This window comes from Staurois parvus, unplaced genomic scaffold, assembly GCF_062004578.1.
Source record: "Staurois parvus isolate SC_StPar_1 unplaced genomic scaffold, SC_StPar_1.0 ptg000381l, whole genome shotgun sequence".
Taxonomy (NCBI): domain Eukaryota; kingdom Metazoa; phylum Chordata; class Amphibia; order Anura; family Ranidae; genus Staurois; species Staurois parvus.
This window is the reverse complement of record NW_028318177.1, coordinates 157,595-179,093: the sequence shown is the minus strand read 5'-3', so window position 1 is coordinate 179,093 and position 21,499 is coordinate 157,595. Positions and strand designations below refer to the sequence as shown.

The 21,499-nt window shown below is 41.9% G+C and overlaps 1 protein-coding gene across 3 annotated transcripts in view; it reads right to left on the bottom strand.

The window, feature by feature from the left end:
* Positions 1-21,499, bottom strand: part of TRPM7 (transient receptor potential cation channel subfamily M member 7) — a 125,722-nt gene that overhangs the window by 10,109 nt on the left and 94,114 nt on the right. For all 3 annotated transcript variants that reach the window (XM_089685691.1, XM_089685689.1, XM_089685690.1), the window contains 7 exons: positions 15,749-15,777; positions 15,616-15,666; positions 15,470-15,535; positions 11,179-11,462; positions 7,862-7,944; positions 6,203-6,408; positions 6,014-6,065 (listed from right to left, as the gene is read on the bottom strand). In XM_089685691.1, the coding sequence (XP_089541817.1) occupies positions 6,014-6,065; positions 6,203-6,408; positions 7,862-7,944; positions 11,179-11,462; positions 15,470-15,535; positions 15,616-15,666; positions 15,749-15,777 (771 nt within the window). The remainder of the gene's footprint in view (positions 1-6,013; positions 6,066-6,202; positions 6,409-7,861; positions 7,945-11,178; positions 11,463-15,469; positions 15,536-15,615; positions 15,667-15,748; positions 15,778-21,499) is intronic.

Below are 21,499 nucleotides of genomic sequence, written 5' to 3'. Positions count from 1 at the left end.
GCTGCAACAATTCAATGTGCAATGAACTTAATACTTTTATACTCACTCACATGTACAACCGTATACACTTGTACATGTATTTACATACCACTGGCAATTTATGCAGCAATTTACATATTGTAGGTTCACATCATTCTCTGCCCAACAGACAATTAACTTTCCAGGATGACTTTAGAGTGCAGGAGGAGACCGAAGTACCCAGAGCCATCCCATGAAATTAGAGGGGGAACACGAAAACTCCATGCAGGCAGTGCCCTGGTAACAGGGTTGCCAACCTCCCGCAACTTTTTTTTACTGACAGAACATGGAAAATTTACTGACAGAGCACATTTTTTACTGACAATCTGAAAAAAAATTACAGGACTCCAAATGGGAACTAATATAATTGATATTTAACCACTTGCTCTCCAGAGGATTTACCCCCATTCCTGACCGGGCCATTTTTGCAATATGGCATTGCGTTATTTTAATTGACAATTGCATGGTCATGTAATGCTGTACATAAATGAAATTTACGTCATTTTTTCCCCACAAATAGAGCTTTCTTTCAGTGGTATTTGATCAACTCTGCAATTTTAAGTTTTTGTGCTATAACAAAAAAAGACTGACAATTTAAAAAAAAAAAAACATTTTTTTTTTACTTTTTGCTATAAAACATATGCAGTAAAAAAATTTACGTGAAAGTTATAGTTTCTACAAATTGCAGTATATATATATATATATATATATATATATTATATACAGTGGGGATCAAAAGTTTGGGCACCCCAGCTAAAAATTTGTATTAATGTGCATAAAGAAGCCAAGGAAAGATGGAAAAATCTCCAAAAGGTATCAAATTACAGATTAGACATTCTTATAATATGTCAACAAAAGTTAGATTTTATTTCCATCATTTACACTTTCAAAATAACAGAAGACAAAAAAATGGCGTCTGCAAAAGTTTGGGCACCCTGCAGAGTTAATATCTTGTACTGCCCCCTTTGGCAAGTATCACAGCTTGTAAACGCTTTTTGTAGCCAGCCAAGAGTCTTTCAATTCTTGTTTGAGGTATCTTTGCTCATTCTTCCTTACAAAAGTCTTCCAGTTCTTTGAGATTTCTGGGCTGTCTGTCACGCGCTGCTCTTTTAAGGTCTATCCATAGATTTTCAATTATGTTGAGGTCAGGAGATTGTGAAGGCCATGGCAAAACCTTCAGTTTACGCCTCTTGATGTAATCCCCCGTGGATTTCGAGGTGTGTTTAGGATCATTATCCATTTGTAGAAGCCATCCTCTCTTTAACTTCATCTTTTTCACAGATGGCATCAAGTTACCATCCAAAATTTGCTGAAATTTTATTGAATCCATTTTTCCTTCTACTCGTGAGATGTTCCCTGTGCCACTGGCTGCAACACAACCCCAAAGCATGATTGATCCAACCCCATGCTTAACAGTTGGACAGAGGTTCTTTTCATTAAATTCTGTGCCCCTTCTTCTCCAAACGTACCTTTGCTCATTCCGGCCAAAAAGTTTAATTTTAACCTCATCGGTCCACAGAACTTGTTTCCAAAATGCATCAGGCTTGTCTATATGTTCATTTGCAAAGTTCAAACAATGATTTTTGTGGTGAGGACGTAAAAGAGGTTTTCTTCTGATAACTCTTCCATGAAGACCATATTTGTACAAGTATCTCTTTATAGTGGAATAGTGTACCACAACTTCAGTGTCTGCCAGATCTTTCTGGAGGGATCGTGAAGTCAAACGTGGGTTTTGAATTGTTTTTCTCACAATCCTGCGAGCTGTTCTGTCTGATATTTTTCTTGGTCTTCCAGATCTTGCTTTAACTTCCACTTTTCCTGATGACTGCCATTTCTTAATTACATTCCGAACAGAGGATATTGACATCTGAAAACGTTTTGCTATCTTCTTATAGTCTTCTCCAGCTTTGTGAGCATCAACTATTTTCAGTTTCAGTTTTCTAGACAACTGCTTAGAAGAACCCATGGTGCTGATTGTTGGGGCAAGGTCAGATGAGTCTGGGCATTTAAAACCTTTGAGATTGACATCACCTGGTCTTCCCAGATGATGATTGAGAACAATCCATGACACTGGCAGGTCTCAGCTTGGCAAAGGGGGCAGTGCATGCTATAAATTCTGCAGGGTGCCCAAACTTTTGCAGACGCCATTTTTTTTGTTTTCTGTTATTTTGAAAGTGTAAATGATGGAAATAAAATCTAAATTTTGTTGACATATTATAAGAATGTCTAATCTGTAATTTGATACCTTTTGGAGATTTTTCCATCTTTCCTTGGCTTCTTTATGCACATTAATACAAATTTTTAGCTGGGGTGCCCAAACTTTTGATCCCCACTGTATATATATATATATATATATATATATATATATATACACACATATATATATATATATATATACACACACACACACTGGGATTTTTTTGTTTTCTTTATACTAGTAATGGCGGTGATCAATGACTAGCAGAACTGCGGCAGGCATTCTGACACTGGGGGGGAAACTGACTAACAGGCACTGACATCCCCAGTGACACTAATACAGTGATCAGTGCTAATAAAAAGCACTGACACTGTACTAATGACACTGGGCAGGAAGGGGTTAACATTATTATTGTGCTGTTTTACATTGTGTGGCGTGTGTGTTTTACTAGGGAGACAGGTTTGCACATAGGTCTCTCCCCTGTCGGCTTTCCCCCCGATGATCGCTGGCTGTGGGCAGGGAGTCTCTGCCCGGGACTCAGTGATTGACATCCCTAGCTGCCAATAGCAGCACAGGTAGGGCAGCATGCGCGTGCTCCCTACCCGGAAATGCAAATCACACACACACACACACACATATATATATATATATATATACACACGTGATTTTGCACAGCCCTGCTGCCCTGTAGCAGTACTTTTGCTATAGGGCGGCAGGCAAGCGGTTAAACAGTATAAACACGATCTGTAAACACTGACAATACCCATTACAGGTAATTGACATAGTTTACATTTGATCAGTCAACACAGCATGACAAATGCCCCACCCCCATTACAGTACTCTACTCCCACCCCCAAATACCCCTCCTTGACAGTACCTGATAGAGAATTGTGCTGGCAGAAGAGGAGGATAGGTTACTTAGGAGGAGAGTGCAGTGTAGCAGAGTGAAACGTGGGGTCGTGGGCACAGGCTTCAGGAGCTACTGTCACCAGACAAGCTCCGGGATCCAACTACATATCTATGCAGAGAGGCAGCAGGCAGAGCACTGCTGAGATCACTCTGCAGCCGGAACTAGAAGAGCAGGATTGGCAAATGCGGCTGCCTGCTCCTTCTGCCACTGGCTCCAGCCTGCTTCTATTTAAAAGTAAACCCGACTGGCTCCAGACACTGCCTGGGTAAGTGGCTGCTGGTGCTGCATCAAGCTGTCAAGGAGCTCTTTCTTACACTTGCAGTGCCAACGCTAATCTGGGTTGAAAAAAAGCACTGATTTTTACTGACATAACATTTCTTTAATTGACATTTACTGACAGATGTAAAAAAGAAAATCACAGATTTCTACAAACCATCAGTAAATTTACAGTTGGCTGCCTGGTTGGGATTTGAACCAAGGACCCTAGTGCTGCAAAGGATAAAAGGTCATCACTATGCCACCATGTAAACCACTAATTTATCATATAAACAATATCTGCTTTGTACTGTACAACACTGATGAACAAAAACTGTTCATTTACAGCAAGTACTGTAACATTCTAATGGAAAATTCTATTTGTTAAGCTCATTTTATGCATAACACTGAAAAGTTTGAAAATATAACTAATATACGGTATTTTTCTCTCCATAAGACGCACTTTTTTCCTCTCAAAAAAGGGGGGGAAATGTCAGTGCATCTTATGGAGCGAATATGGAGCAGCCGGTCCGGTATTTCCACCACCGCCAGAATACCGGGCCGGCCGCTCGGCTCTTCTTTGCAGCAGAACCTTACCTGTTCCTCGACCAGCACTGCGCAGTCTTCCCGTGCCGCCTTCTTTAGTGTGGGCTCTCGGCTGTGACAGCCAGGTGCCCAGTGCGCATGCGTGAGAAGCGCTGCGCTTTGTGAATGGTACGGCGTCTTCTGGGACACATGACAGATCCCAGAAGACGCCAGACCAATCACAAAGCGCAGCGCTTCTCGCGGGTGCCCACACTAAAGGGAGGACAACTACGTGGAATTGGGAGTGGGTACCTGTCAAATTCAGGTACCCGCTCCCCCTCCCTCCCCAAAGGTCAGCAGTCTCTTAGTCATCCCTTGTACTGTCTGCAGTCTCTGGTCATCTCCTGTACTGTCTGCAGTCTCTGGTCATCCCTGTACTGTCCGCAGTCTCTTGGTAGCATCAGGGGGGTCCGGGAGAAAGAGGATGGACGCCTCAATCACCCCATCCAGGGGAGGATACAGCTGGGGTACCTCCACACGTGGCCCCTATCAGCAGCCTTCAGGCTCTCGCCGTCCTCGGTGCTGCCAGCGCTGAGTGCTCCTTTCACAAGGACAGCCTTCTTTCACAAGCCTTCTTTCACAAAAGGAATGCGCTGTCCTTTCACAAGGACAGCGCATTCTTTCCGCACATAATATCACAGCACCTTACCCATAGGAGGATACAGTTACATGAGAGCACCTCAAGTCACTTCAAATCCCCTGTACTGTGTCCGCAGTCTCTGGTCATCCCCTATACTGTCCACAGTCTCTGGTCATCCCCTATACTGTCCGCAGTCTCTTGGTCATCCCCTATACTGTCCGCAGTGTCTGGTCATCCCCTATACTGTCCGCAGTCTCTTGGTCATCCCCTATACTGTCCGAAGTCTCTGGTCATCTCCTGTACTACGTCCGCAGTCTCTGGTCATCTCCTGTACTACCTCCGCAGTCTCTGGTCATCTCCTGTACTACGTCCGCAGTCTCTGGTCATCTCCTGTACTACGTCCGCAGTCTCTGGTCATCTCCTGTACTACGTCCGCAGTCTCTAGTCATCTCCTGTACTACCTCCGCAGTCTCTGGTCATCTCCTGTACTACGTCCGCAGTCTCTGGTCATCTCCTGTACTACGTCCGCAGTCTCTGGTCATCTCCTGTACTACCTCCGCAGTCTCTGGTCATCTCCTGTACTACGTCCGCAGTCTCTGGTCATCTCCTGTACTACGTCCGCAGTCTCTGGTCATCTCCTGTACTACGTCCACAGTCTCTGGTCATCTCCTGTACTACCTCCGCAGTCTCTGGTCATCTCCTGTACTACGTCCGCCGTCTCTGGTCATCCCCTGTACTGTGTCCGCAGTCTCTGATCATCTCCTGTACTACGTCCGCAGTCTCTGGTCATCTCCTGTACTATGTCCGCAGTCTCTGATCATCTCCTGTACTACGTCCTCAGTCTCTGATCATCTCCTGTATTACGTCCGCAGTCTCTGGTCATCTCCTGTACTATGTCCGCAGTCTCTGGCCGTCTCCTGTACTGTGTCCGCAGTCTCTGGTCGTCTCCTGTACTGTGTCCGCAGTCTCTGGTCGTCTCCTGTACTATGTCCGCAGTCTCTGGTCGTCTCCTGTAGTATGTCTGCAGTCTCTGGTCATCTCCTGTACTGTGTCCGCAGTCTCTGGTCTATCTCCTTTACTACGTCCGCAGTCTCTGGTCATCTCCTGTACTATGTCCGCAGTCTCTGATCATCTCCTGTACTACGTCCTCAGTCTCTGATCATCTCCTGTATTACGTCCGCAGTCTCTGGTCGTCTCCTGTACTGTGTCCGCAGTCTCTGGTCGTCTCCTGTACTGTGTCCGCAGTCTCTGGTCGTCTCCTGTACTATGTCCGCAGTCTCTGGTCATCTCCTGTAGTATGTCTGCAGTCTCTGGTCATCTCCTGTACTGTGTCCGCAGTCTCTGGTCTATCTCCTGTACTATGTCTGCAGTCCATTGGTACAGAATATTTTTTTTCTTGTTTTCCGCCTCTAAAACCTAGGTGTGTCTTATGGAGCGAAAAATACGATAGTAAATGGGTTCAACTTGCCTTTTTTCACCAGACTTGATGACTGATGGGTCAGTTAAATTCTCTCCAACTCCTTTAAAAAAAAAAAAAAAAAAAATACATGCATTGAGTCCATTAGAAGCTGTACCTAAATGTGGCTGCACAAATGTCTGAACAGACATAGTAATGGCACCAGATCAGGGAAAAAACAAGAACCAGATAGATGCTCACCTTGTAAATCTAGAACTAGAAGCTCTCCTCTTGTATACTCAAATGTCCAGTGACTAAACGCCAACATGGTTTCCTCCAGCATATTAGTTGGGACAATCTCATCTCCATTGTTGTTGTTATATTTGCGGAATTCTCCGTTCATGCACTCTTCTATGGCAAACCACTGCCCAGCTGAATGGCAGTATAGTAGAAACACTTCAAGAAACCTGCAAAAGAAGCAAACACAGATTTCTGTAGTAAATTCCATACTTTTTAAGATGTTTATGTTACCACACAAAGAAGAAATCATAAAGAAAGGTTCTCATACACTCACTTATATTACATATAAAACAAAACAAAAGGAATAGCTAAGTACAAAAAAAATAGGATTAATGCTACCATGTCCTACAATCTAAAGATTTTTTTCCAGTTTGTGAATGCACAAGGATACTATAATGTGAAAAAAAAAAACAACAAAAAAAACTAGTGGCCCGTTTTTAAAGCAACTGCACATTCATAAAGCATAATGCATTAGGGTTAAAAAGCAAGAAAAGCCTCATTCATGTTTATCAATGGAGGGGAAAAAGAGGCTGGAAGAAAAATGTCAAAGTCATGTATCCAAGCATTCCCCCATCATTGATTGTTCTCAGCGGCATTATGCAGTGAACACTCTGTAGGACACTGAAGGCTCCATACTGCTGTCTATACTTTATAACTGACTTTGCATGTAGAAAATACTGTGGTCTCCATTTTAAAGTGGAGCTCCACCCAAAAGGGTAAGTTCCGCTTTAATGCCTTTAATGCCTGAGAGAGGACAACTTCCGCTTCCGATCACCTAGGCGATCGCAGCGGAAGTGGGAGCAGGTACCTGTCAAATTCCCCAAGGGTGCAAATATTTAATGAGCAGCAAGGGGGAAGGGGGTACCCGAATCTGACAGGTTCCCACTCCCACTGCGATCACCTAGATGATCAGAAGCGTAAGTTGTCGTCCCCCTCCCTCCGCCATTTACAAAGCGCAGCGCTTCTCACACATGCACAGTGGGCACCCGGCTGTGAAGCCGCAAGCTGTCACAGCCGGGTGCCAACGCTAAAGATACCGGAGAAAGGGACAGAAGATGGCCGGTGAAACCAGCGGTGGTGAAGACACCTCCTGGACCGAGGGACAGGTAAGTTACTGTATTTTAAAAGTCAGCAGCTACAGTTTTTGTAGCTGCTGACTTTTACTTTTTGTTTGTTTTTCAGCTGGAACTCCACTTTAAATAAGCCATAATGTAAAAACAGCCCCCAGCAGTTGTGAATGCTGTTGCCAAACTTGAATTGTGCCTTGCACAACACTGGATAAATAAATTACAGTTCTTAGAAACCAATGTTCTATGAGAGTCCTTCAAATTACATTTATAACAAAATCCCAGCTTTTACTTCCTTGTTGTGTAACACTATAGGTGTGATGGATTTACATATTACTTCCTTGCAGTATGAGACTATAAGTGCTATAGATTTACATATACAACCATATGCATTAACAGCTTATACAACCGTATGTAATAAACTATGCCGTGATGTAATCTTGACAATTATAGGATTTATTTCTGTTTATCCTCATAATGCAAATTCATCTTTCAAATACAACTCTGCTTTGAATACAGCAACCTGAAAATATTTTACAATATAACTGAGTACCTTGGAGAGTATGGGATAGATTTTGGCTTCATTGCATTAAAAGCAAATGTCATTTTCTGTGCCGCCCTCTGCTGCTGTATTTCCTAAATTTATAGAAATCATAAAATATAGAATCAGGCACCATGCATAGAACAGAACACCTTAAAACATCATATTTTAGGTTGCCATTGCCTGCAAGATAAAGAGCAACCAGTCAGTTCTCAATGAACAAGCTGGAATTAAAATGGATTACTGTTTTGATGATACTTGCATGTTTTTATATATTTGCTGTTTCATTGTTTAATTGCCGTATTTCAAGTGCAGATATATTAATGCACCATCTAGTGGTCATCTGTACAGTATATTAGGGAATGTGACTATCATTCCTGTTAGTAGATGATGGCTGAGAAAGCTTAGCTGGCCCCAGGTAGTCTATAGATTTTAACAGCTGCTGTATACTGCTACAGGGTGGCACGGGTGAGCAAAATCAAATATATATATATATATATATATATATATATATATATATATATATATATATATATATATATATATATGCACCGCTATCCAAAGCAGTGTGCTTACAGTGAAGCACACAGACACAGCCCCATAGTAAAACCCGTTCATCGCCCCTCATGTTAACCCCTTCCTGCCCAGTGCCATTAGTACCCTGTCTGTGCTTTTCTTAGCAGTGATCACTGTATTGGTGTCACTGGGGATATCAGTGGCCGTTAGTCAGTTCCCCCCAGTGTCAGAATGCCCGCCGCAGTCCCGCTATAAGTTGCTGATCGCCGCCATTACTAGTACAAAAAAATTTAAAAAATCCAGTATCTATACCGCCATTTGTAAATGCTAAAACTTTCAAATAAACCATTTAATTTTACATGTATTGGGATTTTTTGTTAGCAAAGACATGTCAGAGAATACATTTTGGCCTAAATTTATGCTGAAATTTGATTTTTGAAAATTTTTTTACTGGACATGTTTAATAGCAAAAAGTCAAAAATATGGTTCTTTTTTATAGTGCAAAAAATAAAAACCGCACAGGCGATCAAATACCATAAAAAAAAAGCTCAATTCATGGGGAAAACAAAAAGACGTAAATTTCATTTGGGTGCAGAGGTGCATGACCGCGCAATTGTCAGTAAAAGTAACGCAAAGCTGTAATACAAAAAATGGCCTGGTCGGGAAGGAGGGTAAATCCTCAGGAGGGCAAGTGGTTAACAAAGTTAGACATGACTTGTAGACCTGCACTGCAAAATTACCCATTCCTGTACAGGAACGTATACAACATATGACATCACCAAAACCTGTAGTTGTGGCTTACTGTTATATTGTATCAGGCTGTGATCTGATATGCGGATGAAAGTGGTTTTACAGAATCCATTAGGCTTTGAAGAGACAACTGGATAGCCAGAAAAAATTCACAATTACAGTTATTGTAGGCCATTCACATCTGTGCAACTTGTCATGCGATTTTGGACATGACAAGCCGCAGCCCATTCTTTTCAATGGCACCCATTTGGATGTGTGCAACAAAGTCGCAACAAATTTGAATAGGTGCCTTCACTACTTTGATGTGACTTAGGTCCAGAGAGTATAAAGTCAGATCAAAGTTGCTCTGAAAATCAAATCAAAGTTGCACGATCAAATCGCACAACTTTGGAGTCACACAAATATGAATGGAGCCTTAAAAGTCCTGACAAACTCCTGAAACATTTACAAACGTCTGGGTGCCCTACCCCCTCTAAACATTCCTTGGCATTAAAAATGTCTACCTAAATGCCCCTTTTACTCACCTAAATCCATGGTAATGTGACATTATGATTCCTGGGTCTTCTCTTCTTTTGTGCACAGGTGGTGAGTGCTTCAGGTGTCAATGTCACGGTCTGTGTGACATGGATATTTCTTATTGGCTGTCCAGCAATGGACTCCTCTCAGAATCAGAAGACTTACTAAAAGCTGATAAGGACCAGCCAGTGCTGGCCCATTTGCAGTGCAGGTTCTCCTACTTAGAACATGGCACTGGTGAGGAATACAGACGGTGGACTTTGGTGGAGTATAAAATGCTCCCAAAGCTTAAGTGTAACTAAAATTAATACAGAAAAATTAGCAGAAGGGACATAACTTACAGTCAATACGATATGTCCCCTGTGCTGATTCTTCTTTTAGTGGAAATCTTCCTCCATCTTTGATTCCCTTCCCAAACCCTGAAATCTTCCAGTGCAACAGGGGATAATAAAACTAAAGGGCTGTCACAGGCTCTCATCAAGAGACCACGACTATGTCTGCCCTTTCTGCCAAGCTCTGCCATTCATAGAAAACATGCAGCAGCTTCTATGAATGAAGCAGATCTATGAATGGAGAGGGAGGAGCTGGTCAATCATCCATCTGTCCTACATTCATACTGTAGATCGTGTTTAACCACTTGCCTACCCGGGCACTTTTACCCCCTTGGCGCCCAGGCCAATTTCCAGCTTTCAGTGCTCTCATACTTTGAATGACAATTGCGCGGTCATGCAACACTGTACCCATATTAAATTTTTATCATTGTTTTCACACAGACAGAGATTTCTTTTGTTGGTATTTAATCGCCACTAGGTGTTTTATTTTTTGCTCTATAAAAAAAAAAAAACGAGCCAAAAAAAAAAAAAAGTTATGCTTTGTTTCTATTATAAAATTTTGCAAACAGTTAATTTTTCTCCTTCACTGATGTGCGTTGATGAGGCTGCACTGATAGGCAGCACTCATGGGCACTGATATGCAGCACTGATGGGCATAGATAAGGAGGCACTGATGATGCTGCCCTGATATGCAGCAATGATGGGCACTGATAGGCGGCACTGACTGACAGTACTGACTGGTGCTACTGCTGGGTGGCATTGCTGGGCACTGAGGGGTGGCACTGCTGGGCACTGACCATCAGTGCCGATCTGCTCTGTGACAGTTGCTGGTTATCGGCAGCACTTTCCTCACAATCTGACAGCATGAGGAAAGTGCAGCCGATAACTGGCAACTGTATTTACTCGGTGATCTGCTGTGTCATTGGACACAGCTGATCACGTGGTAAAAGGCCGTTGTGATTGGCTTTTCACCTCATCACATGATCAGCTGTGTCCACAGGACATAGGTTCTCTTTAATTTCTAAGCCTAATTCAAGTGCTACTTCATTGAAGTAAATATCTAAATTCTGGTTCTCTGGATGCTATATTATTAGCATTTAATGTCATCATAGATAAAACAGCTAGAAAATCCAGACTGAAGAGTACTTTTTTAATGGACTATTCAATGGTCTTTTTTCCCCACTAATAAAACAAAGGAAATACAAAAACACTTACTTTAAGGCAGAGATGCAGGACAGTATCTTCTTTGTACACCCCTAACCAGGTATTTACCACCTCGGGTAGGAATGACTTGATGATGTAGAAATGTCCAGCCTTCAGGATGTCATTCTCTGACCATGTACAGGCCACTTTCACAGCTCGTCTCAATCCACCGCCCATCTGTTCTTTACTCAGAAACTCAATTTTAGCACACAGCCCTCTCTGTGACCAGGATGACATGCTGTTGTTCAGGATGCTTGGAGAGCTTTCCTCTAAGCGATACACGGTCACCAATTCACCTGCAATACACATAATGACTATAATTTCATCTGATCAATCAGTACACATTATATGATCCTATAATAAGTACAAAAACGCAGAAACACAGCAGTTGGTGCAACTCCTACCAAAATACTTAAAATTCACTGCTGGAAAGAGTTAAGAGTTAGCTCTGTCCATTTTTTAAAATTAAATCTTCAACTAGTCAAATTTCCCTTCGCTTCCTGTCTCAATGACCACTTTTACTGGAGGCAGCATGTAAGCTACTTTCAGGTCTTGATCAAATCTTGACAGTGGTTTTAATGCCTGGTACAAACAATGAGAAAAACAGACGAAAAATAATGCTTTCAAAGCAATCATCCGATAATCTGATAATTAACACACAGCTTTCCAGAGCCGATCATGATAGTTCATGCAAAATTATCCGAAGGGACAAGCATGAAAATTTTTCTCGTTCGATAACAGAACTAACCATTTTCATTTAAACAGTACAGTGTTCGTCCATAAAAGATCGCGCAACAAAGACTACGCATGCTCAGAAACTAAACAATACATTACATGAAGTCCAAAGCTGTGTTCTGTCATATGAGAATTTTCATAATTTTAGTAATCTCTTCATTTTTAATATGAGACTAGCATGAAAAAAAAAAACAAAAAACAGACAATCATTCATCTGATATTCTCATTGTGTGTACGAGGCTTACCCCTTCCCAAACCTATAAAAAGGTGATTTACTAATGTATATATCCACAGCAGATTGAGGGAGATCCTTCCCAAGTAAGGACACAGTACTAAGAGAAAACTGGTAAACAGAAGTGCAGTATCTGCTGCAACCAGTCACAATTCATGTCATTGAATTAGCAAAACATTACATTTGGTTGATATTGGCTGGTGAATATATCCATTGAGCTTTGCTGTACTTTATTCTTTTACTGTGTTGCTGAGTTAGCCTAAAAGTGACAAGTGAACGCATTATGACAGTACTGAAACAAATTAGTTTCTAGCTAATATACACTTACTGGCCACTTTATTAACATAAATTGCTAATCAGCCAATCACATGGCAGAAACTCAATGCATTTAGGTATCTAGATGTGGTGAAGAAAACTTGCTGAAGTTCAAACCAAGGATCAGAATGGGGAAGAAAGGGGACTTAAGTGACATTGAACGTGGCATGGTTATTGGTGTCAGACAGGCTGGTCTGAGTATTTCTAAAACTGCTGATCTACTGGGATTTGCACAATCATCTCTAGGGTTTACAGAGAATGGTCCGAAAAAGAGAAAATATCCCGTGAGCGGCAGTTGTGTGGACGAAAATGGCTTGTTGTTGTCAGAGGCCAGAGGAGAATGGGCAGACTGGTTGCTGCGACATTCACGGTAGGGTCAAAATCTGACGTAAACAACATGAAAGAATGGATCCATCCTGCCTTGTATCAACGGTTCAGACTGGTGGTGGTGTAATGGTGTGGGGGAGATTTCCTTGGCACTAGCAAGGTGTTCCTAATAAAGTGCACAGTGAAAGTACATGCTTACTAAATCTGTAAAAAATTGCATAAGTAATTACTGGGAAAACAAATGGAAATGATGCCCTAGTATGCCTTTGGAAGATGACAGGGTAGGAGTGTATATACAAGGAGAAAGGTAGAAAGAAGCATTGCATTCTGTTTGAAACATAAATTAGGACAGTATTTTGTGTCAGAACAAATGCAACAAAAGCAACACAAAAAGGATTAAATAGTAACCGTCGATGGCCATACATGTAACAAAATGATCGGACAATACTTAACAGAATCAGATAATATGAACAAAACTATGAATTAGCAAAAAAACACACACTGTGACATTTATTGATTCTGAGCGAAACAGATCTGTTTCAGCAAAGTTATTATCATGTCTGGGCAGAAAACACAAATCGGAGGAAAGTAGGCAGACAGATATGATCGTTAAGGATATTGGTGAATCAAACAATCTTTTTTAACCTTCTAGTTTTATTTTTCTTCCAGACAGTAAATCTATTAACAATACACTCATATAAATATTGATCTGTGAAAGGCCACCATAAAGTAAATACTTATATGGAAGGGTGGTATTTTTCAGCGAGCCCTCAGTAGTGAATGGCACATATGCTTGTATTAGTATGAAAGGCACTCGCACCCTACGACACCCAAGCATCAGAGATCTTTTGCTATTTAGAGGTTAACAATTTGATCACCAGTAATACGAATAAATCTACCTCCTTGTAAACTCTGATGCCCTTTAACCACATGTGCCTTTAAATCTTGGCTGCTTATCATGTCTATCTGTGTATAATATTTACTAACTACAATTCACTACTTGAAGGCCAGGTCCTGCTCCTCTTCCCTATGTGGAATGTTGGATGAAGATTTTGGGAGGGGGGCCCTGGATCAGGAGCACTGGAAGCATATATGGCACCCTGCAGCCCATTGTTGCACTTACATCTAAGTGGTGGAATAGAACTATAAACTGCTTATGTGATGGCACATGGCTCAGCATTACTAGGAAAAGTTTGCTTCTACCATTATCAGCTCATGTTTTAGAGGATGCCAAACTCCAGGTACCCTCTTTTGACATATGGGCGGAATGCCCCAAAATAAGATACTGGCCATGTATACTAGTTGTCCTATACGGATCTGGCTACTGGCATACCAAAAAACCCTAAAGAGGCTTTCCTTAACCTGAAACCTGAACACTGTACCAACTCCCAGTTTTGACTTTTGTCATTTCTCTTTACTGTAGCAAAACTGGTGCTAGCAAAAGCATGTTGATCTTCCTCCCCGAAATTGCACAAGTGAAATAAAAGAGAAAATAATTTGGCATTATGAAAAAAATGGCTGCAATCCCTAATGACCCTACACAAATCAGAACGAGATGGAATGAACAGCACTTACCAGATGACTTTGATCACTACTTATTAACAATTTGACATAATAGTCCTTCAGGGAACACTATATATAGATAGGAGCTACAAGGAACCACCCCCAGTATTGCCACTAAGTCCAACCTCCGTAAAAAGTCTTATTTGCCCCTTACTATGGGCCAATTCACTGGCTAATAGGAATGTGTGGAAGGTAGAGGTGATAGAGAAGCTTCAGCGCTATGAGAGATGCTGAAGCTTTCCCAATCAGCATGGGCCAGTATTAGGCTGAAGCAGAGGATAACAGCTTCTACCGGCATGCTTGCTCTTCATACCAGTCGGCAGAGTTCAGTATTCATAAAGTGACTCTTTAAACCTGGAAAGGATTTCAAACCAAATGTTAAATCCTGCTGCAGATTTAGGTGATTTTTTTTTTTAATTATGACTAAGCATTGCACGCAATTGCTCCTACACCAGTTTTTTATGCTAACCAGTGTAAAAAGTCAAGTGAAAAACCAGACTATAGTAGAAGCAGGACCAATCATACAGACATACACGGGAATGATGATTTCTCATCAGTTCCCATTGCAGTGCAATCACATTGTTATTATTGTTACTATTATTATTATACAGGATTTATAAAGCGCCAACAGCTTGCCCAGCGCTTTACAATATAATGGGAGACAATACAGCAACAATACAATGCAATACAAGAGAGTTAGAAGTAAGGGGAAATCTCACCCATCAGGACAAAGAAAAAAAATGTTTTGCCTTTTAACCAGGAATACTTATCAGTTGCAGGCATTTGATACATCATGCATTTCGTGTATGTTCTGCCTAATCTGAAACTTTACAATTTTAACTGAAAATAAAAAATCATAGCAAGTTCCCTTTGCATTTGCAACTTTTACAGCAACACTGTGGTATGGCCTCTAGGTGGAGATAAAGCAATACTATCAACAACTGCCATGATCTTCCCACCACCCTGTAATGGGGTAGCTCTAGAAGAAAAACGGCAGAGTAGAATTAACTGATCAAGAATTTGTACACAAGCAATTTAGCCACAAGAAGCAACTAAAAGAAATTAAGATCATATTTTGAACCACAGCTACTTCACCTGTTTAAGAGCAATAAACATTTAATGCAAACTCACCTTTCAGAGGCACAGGGGTGAAAGGAATACTCTGGGACAGTCGCATCAGATTGTTCCTTTCCACAGCTAAACAGAAGATGAATTGTTAACACTCAACAAGCAAAATGTCTTTCCTTAAAATTCTTTTACACTATCAAATAACTAACCTGAATAACAATAATTGATGTCCGAAATGGGCTTGAATGGAGAGCCAATGCCTAAGGAAAAAAAAAATTTCTTTTTTTTTGTAGCACAACATGAAAACAACACAGACCGATAACTGTTCCCAAGAATACTCACCATTCAAAGCATCCTCCTCAGATGCAGGCCTAAAAAACAGACAAATTATATAGACATCTCACACATAACTAGTTAATAGAAAAAAAATGAACATTTTTATACTCATGGTAAAATCCTTAACTTGGTGTCCCATAAAGGACATAGGAAGTCTAAAACCTTTGCGTTATACTGCCACCTACAGAAAGACTGGACACTGGTACACAAACTATAGCCCAGCTCAGGGTATAACTCTGCTCCCACTACCTACATGCCTCCATTTCCTGCCACTACAAAACCAAGAGCATAATTATTAACACAGAGGGATGGGACCTGTGTCCCTCAACAGACTTGAAGAACATTATTTTATGATGAGTACAAAAACCCTGTTTTCTTTCTAGTCCATTGAGGGACACAAGGAAATCTAAGCCTTCGAGACATCCAAAAGCAGTCTAAGAAGAGGGCAACAAAGTAAACAGCAGCTAACAGGCACAAGAAAAAACAATGAACAGAGGGCAGACTGCAGCTCAAAGAACTGCCTGGAGGATCATATGCCCAAAGCTGGCAATGGATGAGGCTGAAAGGTACCATCTGGTAGAACATGGTAGTGAACAGAAGATGCTGAAAATATGTGCTTATTGCCCTAGTGGAGTAAGCCGTAAATGGAAAGCGGGGGACTTTAACATTAAGAACATATGCCTGAATGATTGTCTGTTTGAAACAACTAGAAAGTCCCCAAGCAGTCAGAGGGGATTGGACTGTGGGAATCACATAGGAGACCTCCTACAATACACAAATGTTTTAATCAGACAGTGAAAAGCCAATTGTCTCTGGACCAAAGCAGCAAAGGAGGGAAGAGGATCTGTCTCTCAGAGAAACACTTGGTATGAAGTCTCTCACACCAAGTGAAGTACGTCTAGCACAGTGGTCGGCAAGCCGCGGCTCGCGAGCCACATGCGGCTCTTTACACATTTTAATGCGGCTCTTCTGTGTGCCGGGCGCTCGCTCCCCTCCCCTCCCTCCTCTCGGGCGGCCGCTCCCCTCCCCTCCCTCCTCTCGGGTGGCCGAGGACTCTGCAGCTAGCCCAGCAATGATTGGCCAGTCTCGCTGCCACTCACATCCTGATAGCTAGTGATTGGCTGTCAGGATGTGTGTAGGCGGGGCAGCGTGACGAACGTGAGGGGAGCTAGGCTCCTCTCACAGTCCAGCCTGAAGACCGGAACGGCGCGGGGAGCACGGCGAGAGGAACGCGCGGAGCAAAGGTAAGTGAATTGACACAGGAGGGACTTGACTTACTACTTGCTACTTACTTACTACTACTATATGAGGGATGAATTAATATGGGGGATGAATTACTATGGGGGATGAATTACTATATGGGGGATGAATTACTATGGGGGATGCATTACTATATGGGGGATGAATTACTATATGGGGGATGAATTACTATGGGGGATGAATTACTATATGGGGGAGGAATTACTATGGGGGATGAATTACTATGGGGGATGAATTACTATATGGGGGATGAATTACTATATGGGGGATGAATTACTATATGGGGGATGAATTACTATATGGGGGATGAATTAATATGGGGGATGAATTACTATAGGGGGGATGAATTACTATATGGGGGATGAATTACTATGGGGGATGAATTACTATATGGGGGATGAATTACTATATGGGGGATTAATTACTATATGGGGGATGAATTACTATAAAAACTTATTGAAACTAAAAACAGTGTACCATCCTATGTATTTTCAGTTTTAAAAATGTGGCTCTCAAAATAAATTTCAATCGTGGTTTTGGCGAGATTTGGCTCAGTTGAAAAAAAAGGTTGCCCACCACTGGTTTAGCAGATCCGACGATAGACCTTGCAGGAAGTGGACTTCTTAGTCTTCAGCATCACAGATTGAGAGATGCCCCACTCCTTTGGCTGTTAGAAACCAAGAAAAAGGATAAATACGTCCTTGTGACAACAGATCTGGACGGTCAGGCAAAGCCCACAGAACATCTGCAAGAAGTCCTCCCAGGCTGCCGTACAGCATCCATCTGTGCCAATACGGGGCAATGAGGACCCAAATGCCCTTAATCTTGATCCTGCAGAGCAGACAAGAAAAAAACTTCAGGGAAGGAAAGGAATTAATCAGGGTGTACTGATACCAAGGTGCACTCCATGTTTCCATCAACAGATCTTTGACCTGAACACAAACCTACCCTGATCGTTGTTGAACCTGGAGACTAGGAGGGCTAGAGGGCTACATAGGTTATCCCCCACCTTCGACACAGATCCTGCAACACCTTCAGGTGCTGGTTGCAGATTTTTGTAAACAGCTGACAAAGCTGAAAAATAGTAGTTTGTCCAGGATAGGATCTGCTATTCTTTTTCTGCTTTAGTGAGACTTTTTGTTTCTTCGATCGGGGATGGGCTGCAGGAACAGGAACATGTTACATGTTCCATGCTGAACTTATCCTTTGAGCTAAAGAAGGCTTGTTAGGCTTTGGAGACTTCAACGTGGAAGCTAAGGGTGTGCTGAAGCAAAGAAAACAGCTTCCTGGTAGGAATGGTTGAAGATTACATAGCAGTTTACTCCTTAGGCTGCTTTTCAGTCCTGAAAGCAGGAACATGTTCGACCATTAAAATGTGTAAGAAGGAAGGATTTGGGTTTCTAGAGCAATGGGCTGACTTTTCATTGGGGTGCATCCTATATGCTAGAGATGGTTTGCACCTAAATGGAAATGAATCTGCTGTGCTGGGGGAGAGGTTTATGGGAAGGCTGGAGGAGTATTTAAACTAGGATCGATGGGGGGAGGGAGAATTAGATTATATTGGGGCAGACAGATCAGACAGGGGTCAGTACTTATTTGTGGGTGGAATGGAGAAAGATGGGGGGAGGGCTATGGCAGGTGATAAGAAGGTTCCACTGGAACTGGTACCATTTGTATGAAAATAAAAAATATGCAAAATACGTGTGCACCAGGTGTCAATGAATTAAAGTGTTTGTTCACCAATGCCAGAAGTCTGCCAAGCAAAATAGCTGAGTTGGAAGCTTTGGTGCATGAAGAGAACTATGATTTATTTGGTATTTCTGAATCTTGGCTTTATTCTTGACATGACTGGGCCATTAATATTCCTGGCTATGTTCTCTTTTGGAGAGACAGGGTAAAAAGGAAAGGTGGTGCTGTCTGTCTCTATGTGAGAAGTGATCTCAGAGCAAGTGTGAAAGAGGATCTAGTTGATGGAGTGTGATGAGGCTGAAGCATTATGGGTGGAACTGCACATGGAGGTTCGTACTACAAAGATAATTATTGGAGTTTGTTATAGGCCACTCAGTGTTAATGAGGAGGTGGAAACTCAGCTCCTAGCACAGATCGAAAGCGCTGCAAGGACTGTGACAGTGATAATAATGGGGGATTTTAACTACCCGGAAATTGAGTGCAGTAATGGCATTGCAGGAACAGTTACAGGGCAAAAATTTATAAACCTACTACAGGATTTATAGTACAGTTCATAGAGACCCCAACTAGGAATGATGCTCTGCTGGACCTGGTAATTTCAAACCATGCAGAGACTACTAATGTCCATATAAAAGAACATCTGGGTAGCAGTGACCATAACATGATTTCATTTATTGTTAGCACATACGGGAAAAATAAAAATGCTCAACTTAACCACTTTCCCTCCAGAGGATTTATCCCCCTTCCTGACCAGGCCATTTTTTGCGATACGGCGCTGAGTTACTGTAACTGACAATTGCACGGTCATGCAATGCTGCACCCAAATGAAATGTATGTCCTTTTTTCCCACAAATAGAGCTTTCTTTAGGTGGTGTTTGATCACCTCTGTGATATTAAAAAAAATATTTTTGACTTTTTGCTATTAAACATATCCAGTAAAAATTAAAAAAAAAAAATCAAATTTCATCATAAATTTAGGCCAAAATGTATTCTGCTACATGTCCTTGCTAAAAAAAATCCCAATACATGTAAATTAATGGATTTACGTGAAAGTTATAGCGTCTACAAATGGTGGTATATATTGGAATTTTATTTTATACTAGTAATGGTGGCGATCATCGACTTATTGCATAGCAGGACTGTGGCGGGCATCCCCAGTGACACCAATACAATGATCAGTGCTAATAAAAAGCACTGATACTGTACTAATGACACTGAGCAGCAAGGGGTTAACATCTGGGGCAAGCAAAGGGGTAACTGTGTGATGTGTTGTGTTTTACTGTGTGCTGTGTGTGCGCTTTACTGTGTAAGCACATTGCTTTGCTACAAAGCAATGTTCAGGAGCTGACAGGGGAGGGATCTGTTTTGTTTACATACAGGTCTCTCCCTGGTCGATGATACACAGGATGGTCGGGTGTCGGCGAGGAGACACTGGCCGGGACTCGGTGAGCGACAGGTGAGGCTGCCAATGGCGGCGTGGGTAGGGTGCGTGCCCCTTACCCGGAAATGCGAAATCACGTATATATACACGTGATTTTGTGCACCCCTGCCGCCCTGTAACAGTATTTCTGCTATAGGGAGGCAGGAAAGCGGTTAAAGAGAGCTAATTTTCCAAGGCTGAGAGCTTCTCTCCAAGACTTAGACTGGGAGGGAATATTAGCATCAATAAACACAACACAGAAATGGGAGTTCTTCAAAAAGACTATGTGAACACACTGCAAAACATATTCCCATGGGCAACAAGTTTAAAAGGCTAAAAATCAAACCTATGTGGCTTACGGCCAAAGTTAAAAAAGCTATAAATAATAAGAAAAGAGCTTTCATTAAATATAAAAATGAAGGAACGCTATCATCGTTTACACCCTGTTCCAAATTATGCAAATTCTATTTAAGTGTCACAAAGATTAAATATTTTGTTTTTCAGTTTAACTCATGGATGGCATTGTGTGTCAGGGCTCTTTTGATCACTGAAAACAATCTCGGACACCTGTGATAATTGGGCCGGTGAGCCCAATTTAAGGAAAAACTACTAAAGGAGGGTGTTCCACATTATTAAGCAGAGCACCATTTTCAAGCAATATGGGGAAGAAAAAGGATCTTTCTGCTGCCGAAAAGAGTGAAATAGTTCAATGCCTTGGACGAGGTATGAAAACATTAGATATTTCACGAAAACTTAAGCGTGATCATCGCACTATTGAGAGATTTGTGGCTGATTCAGAGCACAGACGGGTTCGTGCAGATAAAGGCACATTGAGGAAGATTTCTGCCAGATCCATGCATCGGATCAAGAGAGCAGCTGCTAAAATACCATTACATAGCAGCAAACAGATATTTGAAGCTGTTGGTGCCTCTGGAGTCCCACGGACATCAAGGTGTAGAGTCCTCCAGAGTCTTGCAACTGTGCATACACCTTCGGCCACCAACCAATGCTCTCAAGCAGAAATGGCTGCATTGGGCAGAAAAATACAAGAAGACTAATTTTCAAACAGTCCTGTTCACAGATGAGTGCCGTGCAACCCTGGATGGTCCAGATGGATGGAGTAGTGAATGGTTGGTGGACGGCCGCCCTGTTCGAACAAGGCTGGGACGTCAGCAAGGCAGTGGTGGAGTCATGTTTTGGGCCGGAATCATGGGAACAGAGCTGGTCGGCCCCTTTAGGGTTCCTGAAGGTGTAAAGATGACCTCTGCAAAGTATGTTGAGTTTATAATAAAATCATCTTCATGCATGACAATGCACCATCTCATGCTGCAAAGAATACCTCTGCATCAATGGCTGCTATAGGGATAAAAGGAGAGAAAGTCACGGTG